Genomic DNA, 27,377 nt, shown 5'->3' on the forward strand with positions numbered 1-27,377 from the left:
AGGAGCTGGCCGCAGGCCGGGAACCCACCCGCCAGCAGAGGAGGGTCCAAGCCTGGCCCAAAGGTGCCGTGTGCGCACACGTGGGCTGCCTGGCTGGAGGCAGGGCTCGGTGACATCAGCCTGCTGCGGGCCAGAGGCAACAAAGCGAGTCTGGTTTTCATTTGGAGTTTGGGTCAGTGGCTCAGAGAGGAGGAGGCAGAGGGAGGAGGAGGAGGGGGGGGGGGGGAGGAGGGGGCGGCGCCGCTGCCGAGGGCCCTCCGCTGTATCACTGGAGCCCGGCCAGTTCGCAGCTGCAGCCTCCCAGTGAAGGCAGCTGAGCGCGCCGCAGCAGCCACAGCCCTCCTGGAAGGCAGCGGTGCTGCGCGGCCACTGTCGGGAGAGCTCCTCCGCCAGGACCCGAGCCCCGAGGGAGGCGAAGGATGCAGCGGGCGCAGCCCTAGGCAGCCAGCGAGGTCCGAGCCGCAGAGTCCCCCAGCTTTGCTCAGGGTGAGTGCCCGCCGCCCTGCTTCCCTCCTTCCCAAGAGCTTGAAGCGGCCCCCTCCTGCCTCCAGGCTCCCAGGGGGCGGCTTGGCTCCACTTCGGGCCCCTTCGCGTCCCCCGACGGCTGTCCCCGCCAAGGCCAGGGGGCGCCAGTCACCGTCTCCGCCTCAGCTTGTGGCTGACACCCAACGGTCACTCCTGGGCTGAGGCCACGGGAGAGCCGGGGCAGCTCCCATCCCGGGCTGGACCCACAGGAGCCCTCGTCCTGGAATCCCAGTTCCAGCTGTGACTCTTGGACTCCGGGGGGCCCAGAGGGAGCTCTCCTTCTCCGGGCCTCGGTTTCCTCACGTGTAAAGGGGCCTCCGAGCCCCCTCTAGCTCTTGCTCCCTGATTCTCTGAAGCCCCGATGGGCTGAAAGGTCAAAGGAGCCAGTGGGTGCCGAGCACCCCGGAAGGGCCAGAGCTGTCTCCAAGTGCCTGGCTTTACTGCTTATTCTTAGGGCCCTTTGACAGCTGAGACAGCTCTCGGAGGTGACCCCAAAGGACCCTCCAGCTCTAAGGGGGCACCCCCGGGAGTGGGCTCCTCCTCCCCCTGAGATCCTCGGGCCAGACTGGCCAAAGGAACGAGTGCCCGTTTAGTGCCCTCCAGACTTGGCTTGAGTCAAACGGAGGCAAGCCAAGCCAAAGGAAGGGGTCTCTGCCTGGCACCATGGGAGCCGGTGGGTGCCCAGGGTGCCCAGGGGGCCCCACCGAAGGGTGTAACTTTGACAGGGTTTAGCAGGGATCCCTCAGGTTGGGCTGAGATGTGCCACCCACAGCTGTGAGGAAGGAGGATTCCTGTCTCTGGGCTCTCGAGCCAGAGAAGGGTGGATTCCTGCCCACTTGGGCTCCTGGGGTGCAGGTCCCATGCCAACGCCAAGCCAGGGAGCTTGAGGAGAGCCCCTCTGCACCAGGGTGTGGTCAGGCAGGGCTGGAGCCTGCAAACAATTGGGGTAGGGGTTGGGTGGGGCTTTGTTCTCTCCTCAGCGGGGCGCCTCTGGGGGAAGGCTCAGGGGTCTGGGGGAGCTACCAATGAGGAGGGAGATGGAGATGGTGCCAGGTTCAGGTCCCGTGTCCTCAGTGTTCTTCACTCTACTGCCTTGGGCAGGGCAGCAGGGCAGAATCTGGAAGAAGTGGGCTCAAGAGTTCCCTACCAGTCCGCATTAGCCAAGTTTAGAGACCTAAGGGGTATGCAGGTTAAAAAACATCATAAGACTCTATTACCTATTGCCTGGGTGATCTTGGGCAAGTCATTTCCTCTCAATGGGCATCCACTTCCCCACCTATAAAATGAATGGATTGGACTTAGGTGATCTTTGAGCCTCCCCCCCTCCCCCCCAGCTCCAGATCTATGGCCCTGGAACTTCACTCTAAGTGGGGGGTTTGGACCAGCCATCTCTTGGCTCTAAAGCCATTCTCCCATGCATGGTACGGGCATGCCCTTCCCCAGCGCAGGATTCCCTCCCTCTCTAGCTTTGCAGACAGTTTGTGGGTTCAAGCTGGATGCCTATAAAATGCCACGTCCCCGGGGAAGGGGAACCCTGGCCGCTGCTCACTGGTGGGAGAGAAGCCTCTCAAAGTCTAGGGTCAAGTCTAGATGAGAAGAAGAGGTCGTGGGAGCTGCTCTGGCTCCATCACGTCACAGACGGGGGCGAGTGGAGCCTGGAAAAGGGAGCCCCAGCGGGTTAGTGACAGGGTCTGGGTTAGAACTTGGGTCCCTGCGAGGGCAAAGGGAACAGGAGCAGAGAGAAGTCAGAAAAAGATTTGGAGCTCCGTGGCGTGGCCTTATTCTCAGCAGATGACCGCAGGCGATAGGGAGAAGGTCCCGCCATCGTCCCATTGAGGTGTCTGCCCTGTGTACGGTCTTTTGTGCCCGTGTGTGTGTGTGTGTGTGTGTGTGTGTGTGTGTGTGTGTGTGCGCGCGCGCGTGCATGCATGCATACATGTGTGTTGTGTGTGGATGGAATGGGTTGTCTTTAAGGGAAAGAAGGGCTTCCACACTTTTGTCCCTGGATCCCCTGCTCTGAGCACACGGTAGGCTCTTTCTTGATAAGTGCTTGCTGAGTGGTCATTTGGTGGGACTTGACAGCCGGACCACACACAAGTCCCGTGGCACCAGGGGGAGGAAGGCTGGCCAGTAAGGATTGCTTATTAGGGAGCAACTAAAGCTCAATCCCCCCCCCCCCCCCCCCGATGGAGTGAATGAATGTTCATTTGTCCAGGGTGTGGGTCGGGTCGCCCCTCTGCCCGGCAAGTGGCTGCCGTGGACAATGCCCAGGAGAGACAGCGTGGTGCGGTGGGTTAGGGTGGAGGTAGAGAAGAGGGACGGAGGAATGAGCGTGTATTTGCTCAGGGCTGGGTCCGTGACTCATTCCTTCTCTCCTCTCTCAATCCATCAACTGAATGGAGACAAGCTCGGAAAGCCTGGACGGGATTGGTGGGGCGGGCAGAAAGGAAGGAATGCTGGGGCTGTCTCTCAGCCATCCACTGGTGCTGAGTAAAGACTAGGAAGAATTGTGTGTGCATGTGTGTGTGTGAGAGAGAGAGAGACAGGACAGGGATAAAGGCAGACTAGGTGAGTAAAAAAGGAAAAGCACTGTCCCAAGGTGACACCTGGGTCTATAAGTCCTAAACACACTGAGAAGTTTTGGGGACTCCGACACTAACTTACTGTGAGCAAATCCCTTTGCCTCCCTGGACCTCAGTTTCCTCCTCTGTAAAATGGGCTGCCTGGCCTCTGCTGCTCCTTCCATCTAGGATCCACTGAGTCGTTTCAGCCAGGGAGGAGTTCTAGGACTTTGCACAAGTCCTTTCCAGCAGGGGGACTCCTAGAGTGGCTCCAACGGCTCCCGGTTCCCAGGCAATCAGGCCAGGACCTCAGGGTGGGTTTTCTCCCTTTTCCCTCGGTGACTCCGCCCCCACAGTGGTTCTGAGGGTCTCCTCTGGGGAGAGGGAAGCAGGGCTCTTGGGGGACAAAGTCTTCTGCACCAGGTGCGGCTTCGCTGGGTTTCTCCCTCGCTGCAACCCTCCAGATCTTTGGGTTCACTGTGGGCCGCTCAGGTGACTGCCTCATCTTAGGGTCTTCCTCAGGCTTTGCCCTCTCCGGGGGACAGGAAGGTAGTGAGCTCACCGTCGAGGGGCTGCCCGTTGGGCTGATCCACGTCCGCCCTGAGGTGCCCCATGAGCCCCGGTGGCTCTCCATTTGGACAGAATCCATTTCAGACTTGGGTCAGAGCTGATCTGGAGTGGTGCCTCCGGGGGCAGGGAGACTCCCCGGGCTGGAGCCCTGGAGCCCTGGAGCCAGGGCCGATGGCCTCTTGTCGGCTGGACGGTTCCTCGAATCTCTGGGCTGGCTCAGAGGAGTGGGAAGGTCTCTGAGGTCTCTTCCGACTCAAGGCTTCTGCCAGTCTCTTCCCCCACCTGTTGGGTTTTAGGCCCTGCTCACCATTTTCTTCCTTGGCTTGAGCCCTGCATTTCAAGGTACAGAACCTGGTTTCGAATCCTGGCTCCCTTCGGGCCTCAGTTTCCTTTTTTGAACAATGAAGGGGTTGGCCTGGGGGGCCCGTTTGGCTTGAGCGGTGACCCTCTGACCCTCTTATTGAAGGGGCTCTCAGTGTGTCTGTGGGGCTCTCGGGCCAGCTTCCCATCACCCTCGATTCCTCGGGCTCTGCCCCCCGTCATCTTCTCCGAGGCCGGAGTTCGCTCCCTCTGCTCAGCAGCCGGGGATGCTGGAACTTTTTTCATCACCTTCACGGCATCCTCGGTGCGAGATTCCCCATTTTGTCTTCAAGCCCGGCCCGAGGGGCCTTTGGTTGCCTCTCCTGGCCACGTCCTGCTCTGGCTCCCTTTGGAGGGGGGAGGCAGGGAGGGAGGGTGCGTGTGGGCCCGCCATTCCCTGCCAGCAAGGGGCCTTCCTCCCGCCGCCGCACGCCCGCTGCTGCTTGACGATAGTAAGAAAGTCGTCACCGGTTTAGACACAGCGCCAGGCTCGAGCCGCTGTTTGAGCCCCCAAAGTCGCCCCATCCGGCTCCTGGACTCCCGGAAAGCCGGAGGTGCCCCATTCTGGAGGAAGACTGCCCTCAGGTGGCTGGGGGGAGCCCCAAGAGTGGCTTTCCCTCACCCCCACTCTTTTTGGCTTCCTTTTCTGCTTTAAGGGGAGGGTTTTTACTTTGGGGGGCCCCGGAGGAGGCCTACACAGCCTTGGATCTGGAGGCGGAAAATTCTTATTCTGTCATTCCCGAGGAGTGGGAACTTGGCCAAAGTCGGGCCTCAGTTTCCCCTCCGTCCCAGGAGGCTGGTTGGGCCTCAGTTTCCCCTCCGTCCCAGGAGGCTGGTCGGGCCTCAGTTTCCCCTCCATCCCAGGAGGCTGGTCGGGCCTCAGTTTCCCCTCCATCCCAGGAGGCTAGTCGAGCCTCAGTTTCCCCTCCGTCCCAGGAGGCTGGTCGGGTCTCAGTTTCCCTTCCGTCCCAGGAGGCTAGTCGGGCCTCAGTTTCCCCTCCGTCCCAGGAGGCTGGTTGGGCCTCAGTTTCCCCCCCCCGTCCTAGGAGGCTCGACGAGGCGGTCGGAGGCCCCTGCTCGCTCTGCTTCCGTTGGGGCAGTCCGAGGTTCGGGTTTTCCGAGTGTTCTTCTCCCTGGAAAGATTTCTTTCCTCCTTTTCTGGGTTTGGCCGGCTCGCTGCCTGCTGGGCAGGGCAGGGCGGTGGGAGCCCCGAGGGCCTTGGCACCAGGCTGGCTCGTTCTGTGCCCTCTAGAGGGCACCCCACGCCTCCGAGCGTCCCGGGCCAGCTGGGGGGCCTCACTGTGTGCCGGAGCCTCGGACGAGATCCAGCTGGAGCCCAACACAGCCACGTCCCGGCCGGGCCGAGGGGAGCCGAGCCGTGTGATCCCAGGCTCAGCCGAAGAGCTCTCTGGAGGGAGGGAAGCCTCTGGGGCCGGACCCTGCGCCCTGCCCTCCCCCCTCCTCGCCGCCAGGGAGCCAGGAGCCAGGCCGGGCCCGCCCAGCACACAGAGCGCCGCCTCAGTTTGCTCCCCTGGAACATGGGGCCGCGCCGGCTCAGCGTGGGGCGCCCTGCAGCGCCCAGCCTGCGAAGCACTGAGGGGCGAACGTGGGCAGGGAGGGATGCAGGCGGCGAGCCGGCAGGAAGAAAGGCAGAGCAGGTCTGGCCGGAGTCCTGGGCCAGAGAATCCCACTTGACAGGGACCGCGAGACCCTCTCGTCTAGGCCCCTGTGAGAAGAGGAGCCGAGGAGGTTGGAGGGACGTGCCTTGGCTCACGGCCGGGCTGTGGGACTGGAACTCGGGCCCCGTGACTCCTTCCACGGCGGGTCTCTGCTTCTGCTGCAGGCCAACATTAGTCTTTTGGGGGGCTCCGGGAGGGGGAGGGCTGCCGGGCATGACCTTGGCACCGGCTCTGTGCCGCTTGATGCCAGAAGAGAACCGTCTGGGCTGGCAGAGAGCCCGCAGCGCCCCGAGGCACAAGATTTCTCCTTCCAGGCATCGTGGCACTCCGGGGTGATGGTGGCTGGAAGTAGCCTCGCATTTACTGAGATTATTTTGTTTGGTCTTTGCAACAACCCTGGGTGGAGGGGCCCTTACTGTTCCGATTTTACAGAAGAGGAAACTGAGGCAGGCAAAAATGAAGTGATTTGTCCAGGGTCACACAGCTAGTAAGTATCTGGGGCTGGATTTGAACTCAGGCCTTCCTAATTCCAGATCCAGTCCTCTCTCTCTCTCCTGGGATACAATGCTTTCCGGGATGCTTCATCACTATGTGGCCTTGGACAGTTCATTTATTCTTCCTGAGCCTCGGTCTTCTCCTGTCTATAAGGAAGGCTGAATAGACTGGATGGCCTGGAATGCCCCTTCCAGCTAATGTCCTTGAGGAGCCTTGGTTTTCCCTTCTGTAGAATGGGGATAAGAGCAGCTAGGTAGAGCTGTGGATAGGGTGTATGGGCTGACGTGGGCCGTTAGGAGAGGGAGTGAGACCCCTGACCCGAGAGGTCTTCCAGGAGGTCAGATGGCCCCCTTCGGCCCAACTGGACGTCTCTGAGCTTCCTGACAGATTGGAGGGGCTGCAGGAAGACTTGGGCGGGGTGGAGGACACAGAAAGTCTCCATTTTTGTTTGCTTTATTCTCACACAAGAGACTCTGAAGATGCCCTTGATTTGGGTTGTTTGCTGGAATGGGACTGTGTCATCCTCCGCCACCAGCCTCAAGTCATGGAGGTGGCTTGTGCCTGCCTGATGCGGCCTTCAGATCCTCCTTAGACTTGGAGAGTCACTTTGTCCAGCCTCTTGACTCTCTCCCCCAATTATAGATGAAGAAACCAAGGCCTGGGAAGCAAAGAGCCTTCGACCAATAGGTGTCAGAGGCAGGATTTGAACCCAGTTCCTCAGACTCTAGAGTCAAAGCTCAATGTGGATCAGATGACTACATTCCTCAGAGATAAATCCATTCAGACAAACAAGAATGTTTTAAAATTTAAATTTAAAAAATATTTATTTATAGGATTCTTTTTTGTGCAACAGTTATTTGGGTGGAAACCCCAGGTGGGAGGTCCTGGAGGCTCACTGGGCATGGATGGGGCCATCCCTCCGAAGGACAGCCTCTTGGAGGGGTTCCCCAGAAGGGTGTGCAGCCAGATCCCTGCAAACAACTTCCTTTTCAGAGAAGATCCAAAGGCCCCTCAGTGAAAGCCAAATCAACCCTCTAAGGACAAACTGTTTGGTTCCAAAGTCACTTTCCTCGCCAGGTGTAGACTTTCCCACGTAGTGGTGCTCTGAGGTGGGGGTCATGTGGGAGGGGAGACCTCCGGTTCCTGTCCTGGGAGATGCAGCTGGGAAAAAAAAGAGGGCTGTTGGCCCAGGTACAAAGAAAGCAGGAGGAGTGGATTTTCTGTCCGAGGATCCGAGATCTAGAGCTGGGAGTGGTTTGGGGACGTCTAGTCTAACCCCTCATTTTACTGAGCAGGAAATAAAAGCCCAAGATGGTGAAGGGACTTGCCCAGGGTCACACAGCTAATGAGGGTCTGAGGCAGTGTTCTTTCCCCAGCACCATCTGCCTCCAGAGGCAACCTTTTTCTCTCTGTGCATTTTGTATTTTTGAAATTAGGCACTGCTTGTAGAATGGGCGCTTCCTGAGGGTATCCTCTCTCACTCTTGTCTTTGTATGTGCCTGGGTCAGTGCTGGGGACCACTTGGCCCAGGAGCTGGCGTGCTGAACTTGAAGTCAGAAAGATGCGGATTCGAGTTCTGCCTCTGACAATGGCTTGCTCTCTGGATGTACAAAATCCAGATAAATCCCTCTGGGAAAAGGAGGTTAGAATATGAATTGTGCCTAACTCCAGAGTTGTGAGGTTGAATTTAATTCGAGAAACAGGCTTAAATGATGTGTGTATCGATATAAAATGACGTTGCCAACTTTTTAGCATGATCTAAAAACAATTAGTTGGTATTATGATTGTTAGAACCTAAGAAATGTCCCCCATGCAAATATTCAGAAAATATCTTACAGTGAATAGGACTAATCCTTCTTCCTCCTCAGTTGACTGCTTTGGGTCCACAGGATAGCTGGAAAAGTCTAAGGTCCCTTCCCGCTTTAGCCTAAGGGCCCTTCCATTGAATTTCCGAACTTGCTTTTTATTTTTTCCTCCTTAGATCAACAAGTATGGCTGTAGGAAGTCAGTTTCCATTGAATTAATTTCAGCACAGTTACATAGTAATAGCTTACTTAGAGTCAGAGATGAGAGGGCCAGGGGACAGCAACTGTTGAAGCAGCTGGCAAGACTAGGAAGTCATTCCTCAATCTGACTTTCCCCAGAATATGGTTTTGCCAAAGCTCCATGTTTGGTTTCATCCCTTCGTCTACTTGGGTGGTGTACGGAATGAGCTAGAAGAGACTGGAAACCAGAGTCTCTGCCTCATTTTATAGTTGCAGAAACGGAATCCCAGAGAGGGTCACTGACTTGCCCAAGGTCAAGTGAGGTCCTCTAATGGGAAATCCAGGGCTCCAAATCGCTGGTGCTCTTGTCTGCTTCTTTTCCTACTTTGTGTTGGCATCAGTGATGACCGCAGCAGCGTACCAGCTTATTGAGGGTTCTGACCCTGCCCATTGGCTGCTTGGGGCAAAGTCCTGACAGCCCTTCCCTAGCTAGAATTATCCTTGAGCTAGACCAGGCTGCCTCCCTGCTGAGTGCTGTGGTCACTTCTTAGCCTGGCTTCGCAGGGCCTTGTCACCTCCTCCTATCCCAGACTCTGTTTGGTGACAGCCAGAGTGAATGGCTCCAAGCAGAACTGTCGTATGGCGAAGACGCCCTCTAGAGAGTGTGCGGTCTCTGGCCGGCCTGGATCTCGCGCTGGTTTAATATCCCGGACCATACACGGAGCTCCCGTTTCGGTCTTGTCCCAGCTCCAGCCATTCTGCTTCAGAGAAGAACCAGCAGTTTGCATGATTGGCCAATTAGCAGCATGATGGCAAAGTTCCCCCCTTTTCTACTGGGGCCGTTCCCAGACAAAGTCACCCTGGTATGCGACTCCTCTTTGAAGCCTCACTTAGATTGTGCTCTCCCTTTTAAGGAATTTAAGACAAGGTGCCGTGTGGGGGAGAGTGTGACGTTGGGGATTGGAATCCTCTCTTGGCCACTGAGTCGCTGTGTGACTGTGGCCAAGTCACTTTTCCTGCCTGGACTTCCATTTCTTCCTCTCTAAAGAGGCAGATGTTAGAATAGAGGACTTCCAAGGTCCCTTCTCACCCTGATTCTATGATTGTGTCAGGCAGGATTTTCACAGGGCTTCGTTTTATTCATCTCTACCTTGACTCTTCTCAATTCAGCCTGTTCCACTCCCTCCCCTTCCTTCCATCGAAGGTGTGGTTTGTAAGTTTTCCTCTTTTCTGGTTACTTGACCCCCCCCCCCCCCTTAGAGAAAACATTTATTCATCCATTCATTCATTTGTTCAGCCAGCATTTATTAAACATCTTCTGTATGCAGAAGACCGTGCTAGGCACTGGTGTAGATACCAAGTTTTGAAAAAGACACAACGATGGTCAGAGATGATCATGCCAGAGACTTGAATCCAGGACTCTCCAAGAGGCATCAAGGTAGAGAGGACAAAGTGCTGTACTTAGAGTCAGGAAGAACATTAGTTAGGCATTTGCTAGCGGTGGAACCCTGGGAAAGCTACTTATCCTCTTTGAGCCTCAGTGTTCTTATCAGTCAAATGGGACGATAATAGAAATCGACCTTGTTTTGAGGTTCAAATGAGAGGGTTCTTGTAAGGGTCCTGAAGGTCTTAAAGCGATGTAGAAAGGTCACTTGGGGGTATTATTTTTCCTCCTTTCATTAATTAGTTAATCGATATTAATAAGTATTTTTTTGTGCCAGACATTGCCAGACTCTGAGGCTCACCGAGACAAAGGATGAAGCCATCTTTGTCTCAAAGAGCTTGGAGTCTAAATTCCAAGGAAAGGCGGGTGGTTGTCTTGGATGGCCAGCGGGTTATGGGCCCCTGGGCCCTGGACAGTGCACTCAACAGGGTCTCTCGGGATGTCATTCGCACTCTCCACCGTGGGGGCAAAATGAGCTCAGTGTGCCTTTCCTTAGGGGGTGTAATACATAAACAACACGTGCTGTACCCCCTCTCCCCGGGGCCACCCGCCTCATCACACGCCTGCTCCTTGAGAGCCTAAACCTTGCTGGCATTGTAGCACAGCTGCCAACCGGGGCCGTAGCCCAGAGGAACAGGGCAGGGACGGAAATCTCCCCGGACTTTGCTATTTCACTCAGTGCATCTAGATTGTAGGTCGGTCTTTCACCACAAGAGCGAAGAAAGCCACAGTTCAGAGCATCCTAACTGGAAATGGAATTCCTCTGGTCCAGCGGCCTCATTTATAGCAGTGAGGAAGGTGAGGTAGGAAATGACTGCCCCAAAGTCACACACATGGAGTAAGCAGGAGAGCTGGGATTTGAATCCAGGTCATCTGATGCCAAATCCAGCAGCCATTGGGTATAACTAGATACGGAGAATAAAGTAAATGCATCTGAACTTAATGAGTAAGCGTACGACCAAGAGCTTCTCACCGATGGCTCCCAAGTGTCAACTGGTGCAAAAAGTGGAATTTTACTTTGGGAAAAAATAGTCATTCTTTCACGTCAATTTTCTTTGACTTTTGGATAGAGACGCACCAGCGAGTCCATTGACAAGCCTGGTCCTTCCAGGTATTCTTAAATTCCAGCCTTGTTTTTAGACACCCGTGCGTGTATATGTGTGTGCGTGTGTGTGTGCACACACGCGTGTGTGTGATGGATCCCGTCTAAGAATCATGTTCTTAAAGAAAATCAGAGTGGAGGGAAATTCTAGATTTTTGCTGGAGGTTAGTAAAAGCCAAGATGGAAGCCCAGAAGCCCTGAAAGCTCCCCCTGACCTGACGCTCCCTGGCTCTGGCCACCAGTGGAAGGCCCCAGGGATCTGTCCTTGGTCCTGTCCTGAGCTCCCATGTTCTGGAGGGTTTGGACCGGACATGAAGACGGGGCAGGAGATAGAAGCTGGCGGGGACGGCTGACCTCCCTCAGCATTTCCCATGCTGAGGAGGAGAATGGCGACCCCATAGACCTCCCAGTAGGACTCTGCCAGGCGACGTGGCCCATCCCTCTGTCCTGCGGCCATGGAGCTAGGACAGAGGAGGCCCATGGAGCACCTCCTCAACAGCCCATCTTCCATCCAGCGCAGTCCTGATTGCCCTGGGCACCCCCCCCCCCCCTGTGGACAAGGACATAAACAAGAGGCGACATGTTTACAGTGCTTGATGGTTGGGTTGGCAAAGTACCTTCAATACTTTAATCAGCTCAAACTTACAAGGATTTAGGCTCTGGCTGTAGGAAGACAAAAGGGAGGCGGGGGCTGCCCTTACCAGGCTCACATGATTTCACTTCAGAAAGTGCTATCCAGGTTTTAGCTATTATTATTATTAGTGCCACAGCTGCTGCTACACTCCTCTTCCTCCTCCTCATACCACTACTACTACTACTACTCTACTACTACTATTACTATTACAAACATTACTACTACTCTACTACTACTATTACAAACACTACTACTCTACTACTACTACTACTCTACTACTACTACTACTATTACAAACACTACTACTACAAACACTACTACTACAAACACTACTACTCTACTACTACTATTACTACTACTACTACTACAAACACTACTACTACAAACACTACTACTACAAACACTACTACTCTACTACTACTACTACTACAAACACTACTACTACTACTACTACTACTACTACTACTACTATTACAAATATTACTACTACTCTACTACTACTACTACTACTCTACTACTACTATTACTACTACTACTACTACAAACACTACTACTCTACTACTACTACTGCTACTACTACTACTACTACTACTACTACTACTACTACTACTACTACTACTACTACCACCACCACCACCTCCAGCTGCATGGTTTGGTGGGTTACTTCACCATCCTTATCCTGTTTTCTCATATGTAAATCAAGGGAGGTGGTCTACTGGGCCTCTGATGTCCCTCTACAGTTGCTTAGGACAAGTCACATAGCTTTCCTGGGCTTTAGTCTTCTCATGTGGAAAATGGGAATAATAACTCCCATGTCATGGTGCTGTTGTGAGACCAGAAGAATGGATGAATATAAATTTCCTTTGAAAACATGTGCAGTCTGTTCCCATGAGGGCTGGTCATCAGCAATGGGAAGGCCCATCAGGGCACCTGTTTCATTTGTGACAATGCCCATTGCTGGGCCTGTGGCCTGCCCCCCCCTCTTCCCCCCCAGTGCCCCAGGTCACAATATTGCTGAAGAGCAAAGTCAGAAAGTGAGCCATGCCTCAAACATGGCGGTAAAGGGAATGGCAATTGACCAATGTGTTCTCCCTCCTTTCTTCTTCTCAGGTCCGATAGCTGGTGCTTTGACGAGAACAAAATGAGGAAGCATCGACATTTGCCTCTTGTGGCAATCTTCTGCCTTTTAGTCTCAGGTTTCGGGGTGACTGATGCTCAAGAGGGTAAGACCTGGGAATGCCTGCCTTGATGTTATGTTATTTTTTCAGAACAAGCTGGATGGGGCTGTCCACTCCTTTCTGTAGAAACTTATGTGATCGTTTTGGCCAAGGTGGAGGCCCCACGTGCTGTCTTGCTTACGTTCCTCTAGGCTGGGAACAGCGTTTTCCTTTGTGAATATGAGGAGATGAGCCGTAAGGATGGATCAGGGGCATCTTCACCATCCGGATCAATTTGATGAGCTCACCTGGGAGGAGAACCTCTTTCTCCGTAGAGTGGAGATGCCCATTGGCACTTTGGGTAGAAGGCCAGAGAGGCTGCGCTGGCCTGGCTCCTCCCTTTCCCAACCTGGTCCTCCCCAGGGAGTCCATCCATTCTGGTCTCTTGGCTGATCAGTTTAACTTGGGGGCTTTCTCAGTCACCGTCTTAATAAGGGCTTGTCTCGTCCTTGTGACATGATGCCAACAGGCCCGTCCGTTTGTCCCAGAGAGAGAAAGAGAAGTGCAGACAATCAGAGATTCCCCAAGCCAGTTCAAATCCCGTAGAACATCCCAACTAGAGGGTTCTCATTGTTTCTTTCCTGTCAAGGCACGCCTGAGTGGGCTCAATCGATCAGTCATCCCACAAACGATTGCTGGTTATTTGTGTTTAGAGCCCTTCAGGGTGGGCTGCATGTCTGAGGTCAGTCTTTGAGGTGACATTGCTGCCTGGTGGCAGAGAATTATGGGCAATTCTCTTGCTTCTGGATGCTTATGGCTGGGCCAGGGCCAGCATGGCACACTGAACTTGGGTCCTCAGGAGATGGAGCTCTCTGTGTGACATGGCCCATCCGCCATGATGATGAGACCTTTGTTTTGGTGGGTAAGTAAGCCTTGACACTGGACTGACCAGGGCAGGTGCTCCTGGGCTCCCTCTTCCTGCTGCCCTCCCTGATGTAACAGAAATGTTAGTTCCTCAGCTATGGCGCAAGTGTAGGTCGAGTCAGATGATGGGTAGAAATTAACTTCACAAACCGTGTCTTTTTTTAAAGCTGTCCAAACGAGTGCTGCTGCAGATATAATCTTTCTAGTGGATTCCTCTTGGAGCATTGGCAAAGAACATTTCCAGCTAGTTCGGGAGTTTCTCTATGATGTTATAGAATCTTTAGCTGTGGCAGGAAGTGATTTTCGTTTTGCCTTGGTCCAGTTCAATGGAAACCCACACACTGAGTTCCTGCTAAACACATACCGTACTAACCAAGAGGTCCTGTCCCATATTGCCAACATGACCTACCTGGGGGGAGACAGCAAGACTGGCAGAGGCTTACGATACGTGATACAGAACCATCTGACTCCGGCTGCCGGGAGCCGGGCGAGGGATGGCGTCCCCCAGGTTATCGTAGTGTTAACCGACGGACGATCCCAGGATGATGTGGCCGGGCCTTCGGCAGAACTGAAGTCCGCCGCCGCCGTGGACGTGGTTGCCATTGGCGTGCAGGACGCAGAGGAAGGAGAGCTCAAGGAGATGGCCACTGAACCCCTTGATTTGCATGTTTTCAACCTAGAGAATTTTACCGCCCTCCATGACATAGTAGGAAACTTAGTGGCCTGTGTCCGTTCCTCCATGGTTGCGGACATTGCCGGGGCGCCAGAGATACCTAAAGACATCACAGGTAACAAACGCTCCCAGCACCGAGCTGTGCCCTGCCTCGCTCCCTCCTTGTGGCATTTGGTTTGGTGGCAGCTTCTAGCTCTAAAGCCACAGCTTAGTGAAGCTTTTTTTGGGAGTGGCGCTAAGGTCCCGTCAGCTCTGATTGGCCCTGCTCTGTGGAAGAAATCTGACCTTGAGCAGGGGTTCTTAATCTTTTTGGGGTTTTGGAGGACGGGCCCCTTTGGAGTCTGACAAAGCCTGTGGACCCCCTCTCACAAGACTGTCTTTTAAAGACAAATAAGACCTGTAGGCTTGCAGAAACAGTTATTAAAATATATTAAAAAAGAATAAAACCCTCCATTCATGGACCCCAGGTTAAGAACCCCTGACTTAGGGGACAGATGATGACTCTTCACAGGTTTAAAAACAAAGGTTATAATAATTTTTCAGCAGTCCCTTCCCTCTCCTTCTCTCCTCTTCCATCTTCTCCTCTCCTTTCCCCTTCACCTTCTATCTTAGGGCCAATTATAAGACAGAAGAGCTGTAAGGGACAGGCAGTCAGGGTTAAATGACTTGCCCAGGGTCACACAACTAGGAAGAACAGTCTCTTTTCAAAGGCCAAGAACAATTATTTACTTGCTGCTGGAGAAGAAAAGTACCTTTGATGATGGACTAATTGATTGACTTTGAGGTCATAGATTTAGAGCTGGAAGGGGCCTCAGAGGCCCTCAATGAATCCCACTCCCTCCTTTTCCAGAGGAGGACACTATGAGTTAAATGGTGGGGACCCAGTCAACACAGCTAGTAAATGTTGGATGAGGATTAAAACCTCAGTCACTAATAGCATTACAATGCCATAGATTTAGAACTGAGAGAGATCTTAGAGACCATAAAGGTCTGGCACTGTCATTTTATAGAGGAGGAAATTAAGGAATGGAGTGGTTACGTGACTTGTCCAGGGTCACACAGCTATTAAATGTCTGACCCTGCTCTTCCAGACTCTGATTCAAGCATTCTATTAATTAAGCTTTTGACATTATGACTCCCTAAAAAGAATAGAAGCTCCTTCCTCCCCCACCCCCTCTTATGGCTTACTTATTTTTATTACCAGGAAGAGGGGACAAAAAATGGGGCCACTTTCTTTTATTATGGCTTTTGCCACTGATTGTGGAGGTCCCTTTCACTTCCCAGGAAGCTGAGGGCCTAAAAGGGCACCACACACTTGGGGAGGCTGACTCCCCTTTATCTGAAGTCATCAGGACCCTAGATCTACCTTGACTGGGTCCCTAAGGTCCTTAGGAATCAGCTAATCTGGCTGAAGCCCTGAGCTGAGGGTCATTCAATCCGGATGTGGAAAAGCCTTGACTAGGACCCAAGTCCCCAAATTCCAGGCCTTGGGGCTGCTCTTCACCCCAGTTCCATAGAGACTTCCCAACTCTATTCTCTGAGTCTCTGTGTGTGTTGGCTTACTTCCTTCAGTGTCTGAGATGACTTAAGGATCAGAATTGCTTGCTTGCAGGGCCTCCTCGACAGTGGAAATGGTACCATCCACTTGCACCAGGTCCCTCTTCTCCCTCAAGAACTGCCCAGCCCAATATCTTGCACTGAATTGGTGTTCAGCAAATATCTGCTGAATTAAAATCCGTCTCCCCGTTGCCAAGGTATCCATGTAGTTAAGGCTCCCTCCTCCTTCTAGCTCGTGAAGTAAGGCAGGTGTCCAATGGGCTCCCCTGCATAGAAGTTAGTCATAAATGCAGGCACAGTTGCCTGGGCAAGTGGGCAGTTCTCTTCTTGACCCCTCCAGTGTGGAAGGTGGAGGCAGATGGATAATGGGTTTGGCAAAGACTTAGTGGTGTGATAGCAAACTCTCAAGGATTATTCAAGGATAATTCATAGGGTCACAAGTTAGACGCGGAAGGGAATGAAGTCATCTAGGGGGCCATTTAGGAGATTGTCTGCCCTCATTTTCCAGAGTCCCAGAAGAGTTAAGAGGCTTTTTTTAGGTTTCAGGTCACTAGCAAAGCCAGGATTTGAACCCAAGATATCTCACATTAGTTCTGGGGAGTCTTTGCTCTATTATCCTAAACCTACTTGGGGTGTTTCATGTTTGCATCCCTTCTCTTTGAGCCCAGGAGGCAGTCTAATACAGTGGACAGAGTGTGAGCTTTAGAGCCAGGGGACCTAGGCTAAAATCCTTTCTCTTACAAGTGCTTCCTGGGTGAACTCAGCCAAGTCCTTTAAGTTCTCTTGGCCTCAATTTCCTTCCTCAAAAGAGGGAGTTTCAACTCCAAACCCACGATTTCTTACAAGAGATCCCTTTCTTGAGAATGAGATGACACAAGGCTGGAAGCACCAAGGCTTGTGGATTAGGGAGGGTTCAAGTGGAAAAGATCAGACAGCAATGGAGCCAAGTAGGTTTGGGTTGGGAGTAACGAGAAGACTCAGAAGGATGAGGCTGATGGGGGAAGGGCCGAGGTCTGTATGGGGAGAGGAGATTGGAAGAGAAGGAAAGGATGCTCAGGGCTGAGACGTGGCTTGGAGCTTCTCTTCCAGAATAAATGGAACCCTTGCTCTACTCTTCCCTCTCCTTCCTCCCAGATGATCAGGCTGGACAATGGGAAGATCCCACACCCATGTAGGCATCCTTGTTTGCAGAGCTGAGTGGTACACTGGGCCCGAAGGCCTGAGATAGGAGGGATGGTTGCAAGATGGAAGCGTGGACTTAATTTAACTGGAGCCTCTGATGAGATCTGCAATTGCTAGGCAGGGAGGAGCCATCATGAGGGACTGTCTAAGGAATCATTAATTAGCGACAGCTTCCCTTTGTGGGTATTTACTTAGCCAGCCCTTGGCCGTAGTGTGTGCAAGGGAATGTAGAATGCCTTCCAGATTACCTCTAGGACTTCATCTAGGACACCTTTGGCCTCCTCATTGGCTAAATGACTAATGATGTCAGACACAGGAGATGTCTACCTACTGCTTCCTCTCAGTGTTTGTCATTCAACTATCTGAAACCCTCCTTCAAATGCCCCAATTCAGAAACTGGCAAAGGGAATAAGAACATCAAAGATGGGGATCACCAGGGAAATGGGGGAACTTTGGTTGACTCCATTTGCCAAGCTAATGAAAAAGAGTCCATCAGATGGTGTCTAGAAATGAATGAAAGGTCTCGGCTGCCCAATCACCTCCCAAGGGAGGCTTTGGCGGTTCTGTGGGCCCAGAACTGACCTCTGACAATGAAACCTTTGTTTTTATGCCCAGGAAAACATCTCTGCCTTCTAAGCAAGCTGACGCACTGGCATCACCAATATTCAGCCTCCTCATTTTTCTCTCCTAATTAACCACGCTTCGTACGCCCACCGAGTCATCATTTCTCACTGCATGCTCCATGGTTTTATATCACCACTTTGCTTCCATTTGCCATTGTTTAAAAGGTTATTCCATAGGATGAATGCTCTGATGAGTTATTAATTAGCAGCCATTATTTTGACCTCCCCCTCTCTGCTACTCCTCTGGTTGATTATGTGATAGCTGTCAAGCTTCTCCATTGTCTACTGTCCCCGATTTGCCCCAGAGTAGACCCAGATTGCCCCTAATTGCTGCTGGGATGACCTGTCTTAAAGAGCAATGGGACCCATTCTTTATGCTAAAAGAGCATTGCTTGCTGAAGCATAATTCTCATGTAAAGATGGGTGCCCCCCTTTTCTCTATATGACAAAGAATGTTTGAAACACATGATTGAAATGCATTTACAATTGTGTGGTTTGCATGGGAAACCCAAATGATCCTTATTAAAAAAACCCCCAAACCCTCATCTTCTGTCTTAGAATCAATCCTGTGTGTTAGTTCCAAGGCAGAAAGGCCATAAGGGCTAGGCAACCGGGGTGAAGTGACTTGCCCAGGGTTACCCAGCTGGGAAGTGTCTGAACTCAGACTTGAACCCAGGACCTCCCATGTCTAGGCCTGGCTTTTGATCTACTGAACTGCCTCACTGCCCCCTCCTTTACTTTTTAAATGGGAGAATTATAAATGCCAATCTGAGATGTCCAAAAAGCATGAACTTCTCTTGGTGGTTAATGATTCCATGATGCTCGACTTCTTTGTAACCCTTTCACCTTAAAATGCCATGGACATTACAAGCCAGGAGCCAAGAAGTGAGGAAAAAGCCCCTCTTTTCGTAGGATTTTTGGGAGAGCTGACAGCTTCTGGGGAAGGAGCGTGAGTGAGCTAGGGATCCTGGGACACTGTGGCTCCCTCACCTAACCAGCATGCTCTGAGTTGTTTTCTAGCCCATGCTCCATCATTGTGTACGTGAGTACTATGGTTTTGACGGTGATGACAAATTATCCAACGTTTCCCCAGCCCCTGCCCTGCTTTAGTAACCCCTTTCCTCCAGAAGAATGACCCAAGGCATTGCCCTAAGGATCCCTTTCACCTTTTTTTGTTTTCTGACCTCACTTTTGGTCAGGAAGGAAAGTGTGTCCCTAATGAGAGAATGTGATGTGGTGTGGTTGGATGGTATGATTGAGAGATGGAAGAGCCGATCTTTGAGGACGTCTAGTCTGCCTTCTCCTGGTGACTTGGCCATGGCCAACCTTGGAAGAAGCAGCCAAAGCAGGTGTTCTGACACCCAGCATTGCCACCCTAAAGGCTCACGATGAACAGACCTGAGAGCTGCTAGCAAGCAGACTCCCTGACCTTGGCTGCCATCCATCAGGCTTGGCCAAGATTCATCGATGAGTCACAGAACACGAATTTGCTGGTTTTCCCCTCTCACCGTGGGATTCGTAGCCAAAACGTGATTTGGGTGGCCCGCCCGAAGTCAACACTTCAACCCGTGGCCTTGTCCCCTTTAGGACATTTTCTTGAAAGTGTGAGTTTTCCACTTTCCTGCTTCCGTGACTTGCAGTCATTTGTTCACTTAAACGACAAATTGCTGCCAATGCCATGGCTCTTGTCTCTACCAACCCTGAGACTCACCCTTCAAGAAGGATACCTTAGGGAGCCTTAAGATTTGACTGTCTTTAACAACAGCACCACAAAGTGGACCCCAATGAATGGCCGTGTTCATAAGGCTAAAGATCCCAGATTGGGCCAGTGTCCATTTCAGGCTATTTTTATTTGTAAATGGCCATCATGGCCACAGGGAACCCTTGGCATGGGAACTCTCACCACTACCATAGACTGGCAGCTCATTCGGAACTCAGCATCTTACAGACTTGATTGAGGGCAGTTCAGGGGTACATGATCTGCCCATTTGCTTCTTCTCTTCAGGCAGACGACTTCACGTACCTCTGCCTCACTTAAATCCAGTTCACACATAAGTTAAGACGTCATCCTGTGAGGTCATTGGTCTGCTTCAAAAATCAAGAATGAGGGGGCAGCTGGGTAGCTCAGTGGATTGAGAGCCAGGCCTAGAGACAGGAAGTCCTGGGTTCAAATCTGGCCTCAGACACTTCCCAGCTGGGTGACCCTGGGCAAGTCACTTGACCCCCATTGCCTAGCCCTGACCACTCTTCTGCCAATACTGTGTATTGGCTCCAAGATGGAAGGTAAGGGTTTAAAAAAAAATCAAGAATGAACAACATCGTAGCTAGTTTGCATCTGAGGCAGGATTCAAAGCTAGATCTTATTGATTCTAAAGCTAGACTTCTAGCTGCCATTCGCTGTCGACTCCTAGTTCTCGGTCAAAGTGGATCTTAGTTCAAGTTCCAGTCTGTAGCTGTGATGGAAGAACATTTTGGATTTGAGGGCATTTCTTCCCAATTTCCACTGAGAGTTGCCATGGGACCGCCTTAGAGTTGTCCAGGAAACAGGAAGATTGAAAAACCAGTTAGGAGAATTGGCTCGCCATTGGTGTCTCTACATTAAAATAGAATGGGAAAGAGCCCGTAGACGTGTCCCAGATTTTTAACAAGTATGAAGCAATATCCTTGAAATTCCTCTAAAATTCTAAATAATGTGTGTGTGTGTGTGCGCGCGTGCGTGTGTGTATGCATGTGTGTGCGTGTGCGTGTGGGTGTATGTGTGTGTGTGCGTGTAATATCCCCACCTGGTCTGATTAGGCAGTTAAAAAGGAATGTTGACTTTCCGCTGAGTCTGGAAATCCTCTGTCGATGTGGCTGTGGCCCTTCCCGGAGAATCTATGAACGCTCTGTGGATTTCAGGGAGCTGCTCTAGCTTTTGTGCTTCCTCGCGGCTCCCATTTCCAGCCAAGGAATGGAAGCGACGTGTGGATTCTTGGGAGAAGAGTCGCTATCCTGCTAGTGAGCTCTCCATTCCTATCATTAGTCTGCACGGCGACAGGTAACCGCTACACAAGGTTTTCCATCCCCCCCCCCCCGCCCCACGTGATTAAATTAGGGTTGTCCCCTCCCCCAAAGAACGAGGTTGGATAATTCTGTCATGACTGGTTTCATATCACCCTGTTTAACATTGTTCTGCATTACTTGACTGGATAGAGGTGACCATCGTTTTATCATCCCTAAGGAATGCCAATGGCGAGGCAGCCACCTGAGTTCAATACGTGCGCCATCATGGCAGACAGTGCGCCCAAGTAAGTCCAGCCCTAAATCTCAGTCAGCTCCTCATTTGGTCTTGGCATGTGGCAGCACCGCTTTCGTTCCCCTCCTCTCATATTGATGAAAGTGAAAGCATTCCACCATTTTGGCAAATGAAACGGGCTTTTCCAGGAAGGACAGACCACCCCCTGCCAAAGACATCTGGTATGTACGGGATGTCATGGACAGAGGCTGATGGATCTGGGGTCTGGGGAGATCCCATTCAGTCTTGTCTTCCCAACTGAACATGGAAAGGCTGCAGGAATGCTTGGTTGGTTTTCTCCTTAAGAATTTCTTGGACCATAAGACCCCCCAAATTTCAATTGGTTTTCTCTTATGCCAACCAACCAACGAGCATTTATTAAGTGCCTACTGTGTTCCAGGGAATGTACTCTCTTGGTGATTGGCCAGTAGATTCCATTTCAAATGGACCCCCCAAAACACTTGGCAGAAGTCCCCAGATTGTGGGCTCAACATTGACCATTATTAGCTGGGATTTTCGGCCCCAGATAAGATTAGAAACGAAATTCCTCCCAAGATGTCCTTTTACCAGATGCCTCTTATCCAACCAGAATGCAGAACCAAAGGAGATGTTCACGTTTCTCACTCAACGTGTGGTGTGTATTTTCGCATATCCGTGTTTCTTATTGGTTTCCAAAGAAACATGTCAGACTGCTATGTGACTGCATGGAATCACTCATTTGAACGCTTTCACATTTTGCATTTCTTTCTTTTCAAGCGCAAGAATCTGCTGACCTTATTTTCCTTATTGATGGATCAGACAAGACTGGAAGTGCCCATTTTGCAGCCATTCGAGATTTCCTTGTAAATTTCCTTGAGAGACTTCCCATTGGAGCTCGGCAGATCCAAGTTGGGGTAGTGCAGTATAGCAATGGGCCCAGAACCGCCTTCTCTTTGAACAGCTACTCCACAAAGGCTGATGTTTTGGATGCGGTGAAGGCTCTTAGGGTCATTGGGGGTGAGGAGACGAATGTGGGGGCTGCCCTGGACTTCGTGGTGGAGAACCACTTCACCCAGGCGGGAGGCAGCCGAGTGGAGGAAGGGGTTCCCCAGGTGCTAGTGCTCATAAGTGGCTCTCAGTCGACTGATGACATTAGAGATGGGGTGGTCGCCTTAAAGCAAGCGAGTATCTTTTCATTTGGCCTCGGGGCCCAGGGGGCCGACAGGGCAGAGCTCCAGCACATTGCTACCGATGAAAATTTCGTGTTTACCACCCCGGAATTTCGTAGCCTTGGCGACTTACGAGAATACTTACTGCCCTACATTGTTGGCGTGGCCCAAAGAACAATTGTGTTGCAGCCCCCAACCATTGTCACTCAAGGTATGTATACCGCTCTGGACATCACTGAACGAACGGGGGTTTGTGGGTCACCTTTCAGCTGGAAGTAAGGCCAGCCGTGGAGCAGGTGTCTCTGTGGAAGAGCCGTAAGCCACCCCGACCTCTCAGCATCATGGGATGCTTTTGGAGTTCGCTGTGGTACCATGTGGTTTCAAAACAACAAAGCTTTATTTGTTAAAGGTTGGCTCTTGGTGTGATACGTACGAATCATTGTGGAGAGAACTTTCTAGACTAGCTCTACTAAGCGTGCTTAGGGAAAAGGATGAAAACTAATAAGACATCGTGAAAATAGCATATTTCCTGGAAATTTAAATCTGCCTAAAGACTGGGCTTGACTGGTAGCAGTCGGGTGCTTGCCAAAGCAACTCAAGTGGCGGTCAGATGACTTTCAGTTAGTGGCTCCCTTCCTTCTGGGATTTTTGACAGTTTAATGACTACTTAAGGAAGAAGTCTTGAATTCTGCTTTGGAAATAGGGCTTTTGAAAGATTTGAAAAAAGTTTCCTTAATAATCAGTCTTCTGGGAGGCATAAATGCAAATTCTCCCACGTATGGCCTCCTCTTGATTCTCTGGCCAGTTTGCCTTCATACTCTTTGGCTGAGATGCCATGGCCTTCCTGGGCTTCAATTTACTCACCTGATAAATGAGGGGCTAGATGAGAGGGTCTCAAGATTCCCCCTAGCATGAAGAAACTATTCTTTTGTATTGTAAATAGAAATTGAGGGGAAAATAAGATAATAAAAAAAAACATCTTCAGTTTAATTGGTGTCACTTGGAAATGACTAATTTCATCATAATATTTTACAATAAGGAATTTAAATAATGTAGATTTAAATTGCTTTTCCTCTCAAATAGCCACTCTTGCTATAGTCCACCGGTGCAGCAGGCAGGAAGATCCAAGTTGGCTTTCCTAACTGGAAATTTCTGATAACTGAACTGTGCTAGAGTTTGTGCTTTTGCATTATCTATGAAAGTAGGTTTTGAAAACCAAAGGAAATAACCAAAAACATCTTGAATAAGTTTGTCCAGAAAATATTGGTCTTGCTAGAGAGGACAAAGTCCTTTGCAGGGCGCTCATTTTAAGTACTGGGACTTTCTTTCCATAAGAGACATTGGAATGTTATGAGACCATTTAGCCTAACATCCACCCAAATGAGAATCCCTGCTACAATTGGCTTCATAAGTCATCATCCATCCTCTGTTTGAAGAACTCCACTGATAAGGAACTCACTACCTTCCCAGGTACTCTATCCATTTTTGAATGGATGAAAAAATATTTATTAAGCAGTTAACATGGGTCAAGTAATGTGTTAATCCCTAGAGAGACAAATTAAAAAATCGAGTCAGTCCCTATTCTCAATGAGTTCACATTCTAAATGGAAGAGATAATAAGTTTTTGCTTCTCCAGGTTCATTTTTTTATTAGAAAGTGGAGGAAATAATGTAAGTAAAGTTTTGTTAGTTAACTTTTATTATGTTTATGTTTCTGTTGATTTTCCTGCTTAGTTAATGACATCATTATGTAAAACATTTCCTGGCCATGATTCCTGGCACTGAGTATAAATTGAAATGTTACTGAAAACTGTCTAAATGACAAGAGCAAGGTCACTATAACAGTGACACTGAAAAGTATGATTGGGATGAGGAAGAATCAACCTCGGGTAGCGCCATGCATAACAATGAGAAGTGCCAGTGGATGGTTTCTTGGTAAGAGGAAGAAAGGCAGCCCAGATTAGACTAAAGAACTTCCAAGGTTCTGAATTCAAGGGGACAAATGGCCCATTGCATTCCCAGGTCCCTGAGGGAGCCACCGAACGGGCAGCATAATAACGTGTTTTAATGACAAATCTGAAATTTTAAAAGAAGAATACTGAGATTGGAGCCAGAGGACTTGGGATCAGCTTCTCAGTTCTGTACCAGACTCTCCCTGGGACATGAAGGATGATGGTCCCACTGACCAGACCACACCTAGAGGTGTTGTGCTCTGTTCTAGTTTAAGTTGGAGAGTGTCCCGAGGAGGGTGACCGGGATGGTGAGAGAACCTTGAGATGATGTCACAGGAGACCTGATTGAAGGAAGTGGAGAAGGGAAGCCTTTGGAAAGGGGCCCATTAGAAGTGCCTTCAAGTATTTGAAGGGGTATCACGTGGAGAAGGGATCCGCCTTCTTCTTCTTGGCCTCATAGGGCAAAGCCAAGAGCACTAGGGAAGCCGCAGAAGCAGACTTAGGTTCTAAAGGAGGTGAAACTTGAGAGCTGCCCCACTGGGGAACAGGCCACTGAGGATTGGAGCTCCCTTCTCATTGGAGGTCTTTAAGCAGAGGATGAATGGCTGGTGAGAGGACCCACGTTGGGGGCGGAATTGGACCAGTTGGCCTCTGCTATCCCTCTCTAAAATTGGGCATGAATTATTCAAGCCATTGTTTGAAAATGGCGCTAGAGTTGCTGAGAGGAAGCTACAGGTGCTGTTGACTCCCAGCTGGGCGAGGTAGGTAGCCAAATGGCTGGACTTTAAAATCTAGCCATTTCCCAGGAGTCTTTCTGTTCAAATTCTGGGTCGGGACAGAGGCTCTGCCATTTTATGTAAGTGTTTCTATTTCTTCTGTATATGTGAGGGTGGATGTGTGTTGGAGTGTTGAGCACTTGGGGCCTGAAATGTTCAATCATAGAGTCTCTCATGTTTTTATTCAGAAACTTTCCTTTTTTCCATCTATATTCCTTATCTTTGGGGATTGGACTCAATGATCTCGGAAGGCATATTATATCAGAACCTGGTTCAAATGTTGGTTCTACCACTTATGACCTCTGTGACCTTGAGAAGGGCCTCTCTGGCCTTCAGTTTCCTCATCTGCAAAGTGGAAGGGTGGACTAGATGGCCTCTAAGGTCTTTCTCTGTTCTAAACCTATGAATCTTTGAAACTTTGAGGTACCTTCAGTTTCTTGAGTTTGTCATCTCAGGTTCCTTTTCTTCTCCCATTTCCCTTCTACTTGGGAAGCACTGGTCTCAAAGTCAAAGGGTCTGTGTTCAAATTCTACCTGTGTGACTGAGAAAAATCACTTGACTTCACTGGATCTCTGCTTTCCTCATCTGTTAAATGGGAGGGTTGGTTTGGATAGTTTCTGAGGTGCCTTCTGGCTCTAGGTTTATGTTCCTTGCTATATCATCTCCCCCAAATCTCTAAGGATTAGTACCACTGATGTGAGGGCTTGCTGAGTCCTTTCCAGGGCTGCTTACCCTCTTTTGGTGCCCACCTTTCACTCAGCTTTCATCTGTGACTCCAGGAATCTGTAGCGTGAGCAGCAGCCATATTCCAGCAAACCACTTCACCAGGTGGCTTACACCAGGTTGAGGGAATGGCAGGTCACACCCAAGGGTGAATTGGGGGGTTGGCTGCTACAAGCATGTGAAGACTGATCGAATGGGCAGAAGAGAACAATTTGTTCCAGCAGTCAAAGAAGGGTACTGAAGCAGTTGCTGTGGAGCACTTAGAGCTTGGCCAGACATGGAAGATGCCAAAGTCATTCGCTACATCCTAGGCCATTGCCAGTAATCCTGAGTCTGGGAAAGAGAATGAAGTGGATGACTTTGTGCAACTCTGTCTCACTTAAATCCAATTCATGCACAAGTCAAGACATCACCCTGTGATGTCATTGGTCCTCTCAGGAAACAAAGAACAAACAACCAACGTTAAACATTTCCCCTATGTCAAGCCCATATTTGTCTCTTTGCAACTTCCACCTTCGGCTCCTCATTCTGCTTCCTGGGTCAACAGAACACATCCAGTCCCTCTACTATCTCTTCTTTTCTCCCTCGTTCCTCCTTGGTATCTACTCTAAATCTCAAGTTTTATTCTGTTCTTTCCATTCCAAGGGTTATTCTCCTTGATAGAGAAGAGATGCAACATTGGAGTTGAGCACCTCTGTCTTGTTTCCCTTTTCAGGAATCATAATTCATCCCCAGAAATGATCCCATCCTTTCTTTGACACTCTTGTTTTCCATTGTAGACCTAAAAGCAAAAGGAGTAACCATTAAAACCCAAGATTATGTTGTCCCAATCTTTGCTTTCTAGCCTCATGTCACTCTGACCTTTAGCCCTCCTGACTCTATTCAAAAGATAATGCCATGTGTTTATTTTTGTCTTTTGTTCCATGTTCTGTACATGGGCTTATTGGATTTGACTTACCTTTTGAACAAAACTTGGAAATCTGTTTTCCCAATTCAAGGAAACATATCAGGTTACTGTCTTCTCTCTCAGAAATTTTAGCATGGAATAGTTCCTTTCACTCAAGGTTCCTATTATTCTCTCTCCCCGTCTACCTCCAAGCAACTCGTTCTTCTTTGTTAGCAAGAATCAGATGCAGAATAAAATTTACCTTTGTTGGCCCTCTACTTATGGGAAGATGAAATCATCAGGACAAATCAAGAAATGATGAACTGCTCTTTATTTGGCTCAGAGGGAGCTCCAGTAGATATCTGGATAATTCAAACACCCCATCATTACTATTCCATGCCTCTGTACTGGGCTTGTGGTCTGTTTCTATAAAGCTCAGTTAGTGCTTCCTTCTGTTCAGGTGGACTATAGTATACACGAGGATGATAAGATCACTCATGTTTTGCTTCTTTTCTTTTCCATTTAATGTTCTCTGATATACTTCTCTCCTTTGGCACAAGAAAACTTACCTGTGCCTCCAAGATGCATGGAGTATTCTCTATTCTTATTGCTATTGAGATGTGGTCCTACAGGTGGCCGCTACGGATATTTCCACCAAAAGGGAAAGATGCCTTTTATTCTTCTGTTTTTGTCTTTACCACTTTAGATCCTGTGATTTGGGTTCCTGTGGTATAAACTTGAACTCTTAGAACAGAATATACTTTCATGCAGAGACTTCTGGGGTCTTATTGATTTGCCTTTGTTTCAGTTTTCCTTTTAAGTAAGTTTTTTCACTTTTGTTTATTTTTCACAGTGATTTAAAATTGTATTTCCTGAAAAGTGAAGCTTCAAGAATCCTTGAGGGGAAAACCCCACACATCTCTAACTCCACCTTAATTCTGCTTTGGCATTTGGGGTCACTGAGTCCTGTGCCCCTGTGTCAGTCACAGGGTTACATTTGGGCAGAGATCAGTTCCAGATTTTTCTGTTGCATTTCTAATAATCCTTGTTCTTGGGGCCATATATCAAGTGGTGTATTTGGGGATCAAAGACGATCTCATCGAATGTGGGGGAGTGATATCCCCAAACAGGCAGTGGATCCAAATCTG

General features: G+C 50.1%; 1 protein-coding gene across 7 annotated transcripts in view; it reads left to right on the forward strand.

Moving 5' to 3' along the window:
- The first annotated feature begins 221 nt into the window (after positions 1 to 221).
- COL6A3 (collagen type VI alpha 3 chain) overlaps positions 222 to 27,377 on the forward strand; it is a 91,071-nt gene continuing 63,915 nt past the window's right edge. For 3 of the 7 annotated variants that reach the window (XM_056820087.1, XM_056820090.1, XM_056820089.1), the window contains exons 1-2: positions 260 to 486; positions 12,466 to 12,578. In XM_056820087.1, the coding sequence (XP_056676065.1) occupies positions 12,497 to 12,578 (82 nt within the window). In that variant the 5' untranslated portion in view covers positions 260 to 486; positions 12,466 to 12,496. Of the gene's footprint in view, positions 487 to 12,465; positions 12,579 to 13,603; positions 14,225 to 21,501; positions 22,105 to 27,377 lie in introns of all 7 variants that reach the window. The other 4 variants (XM_056820084.1, XM_056820085.1, XM_056820086.1 and 1 more) reach the window with 4 other exon arrangements.

The sequence above is a fragment of the Monodelphis domestica genome, chromosome 2 (genome assembly GCF_027887165.1).
Source record: "Monodelphis domestica isolate mMonDom1 chromosome 2, mMonDom1.pri, whole genome shotgun sequence".
Taxonomy (NCBI): Eukaryota; Metazoa; Chordata; class Mammalia; order Didelphimorphia; family Didelphidae; genus Monodelphis; species Monodelphis domestica.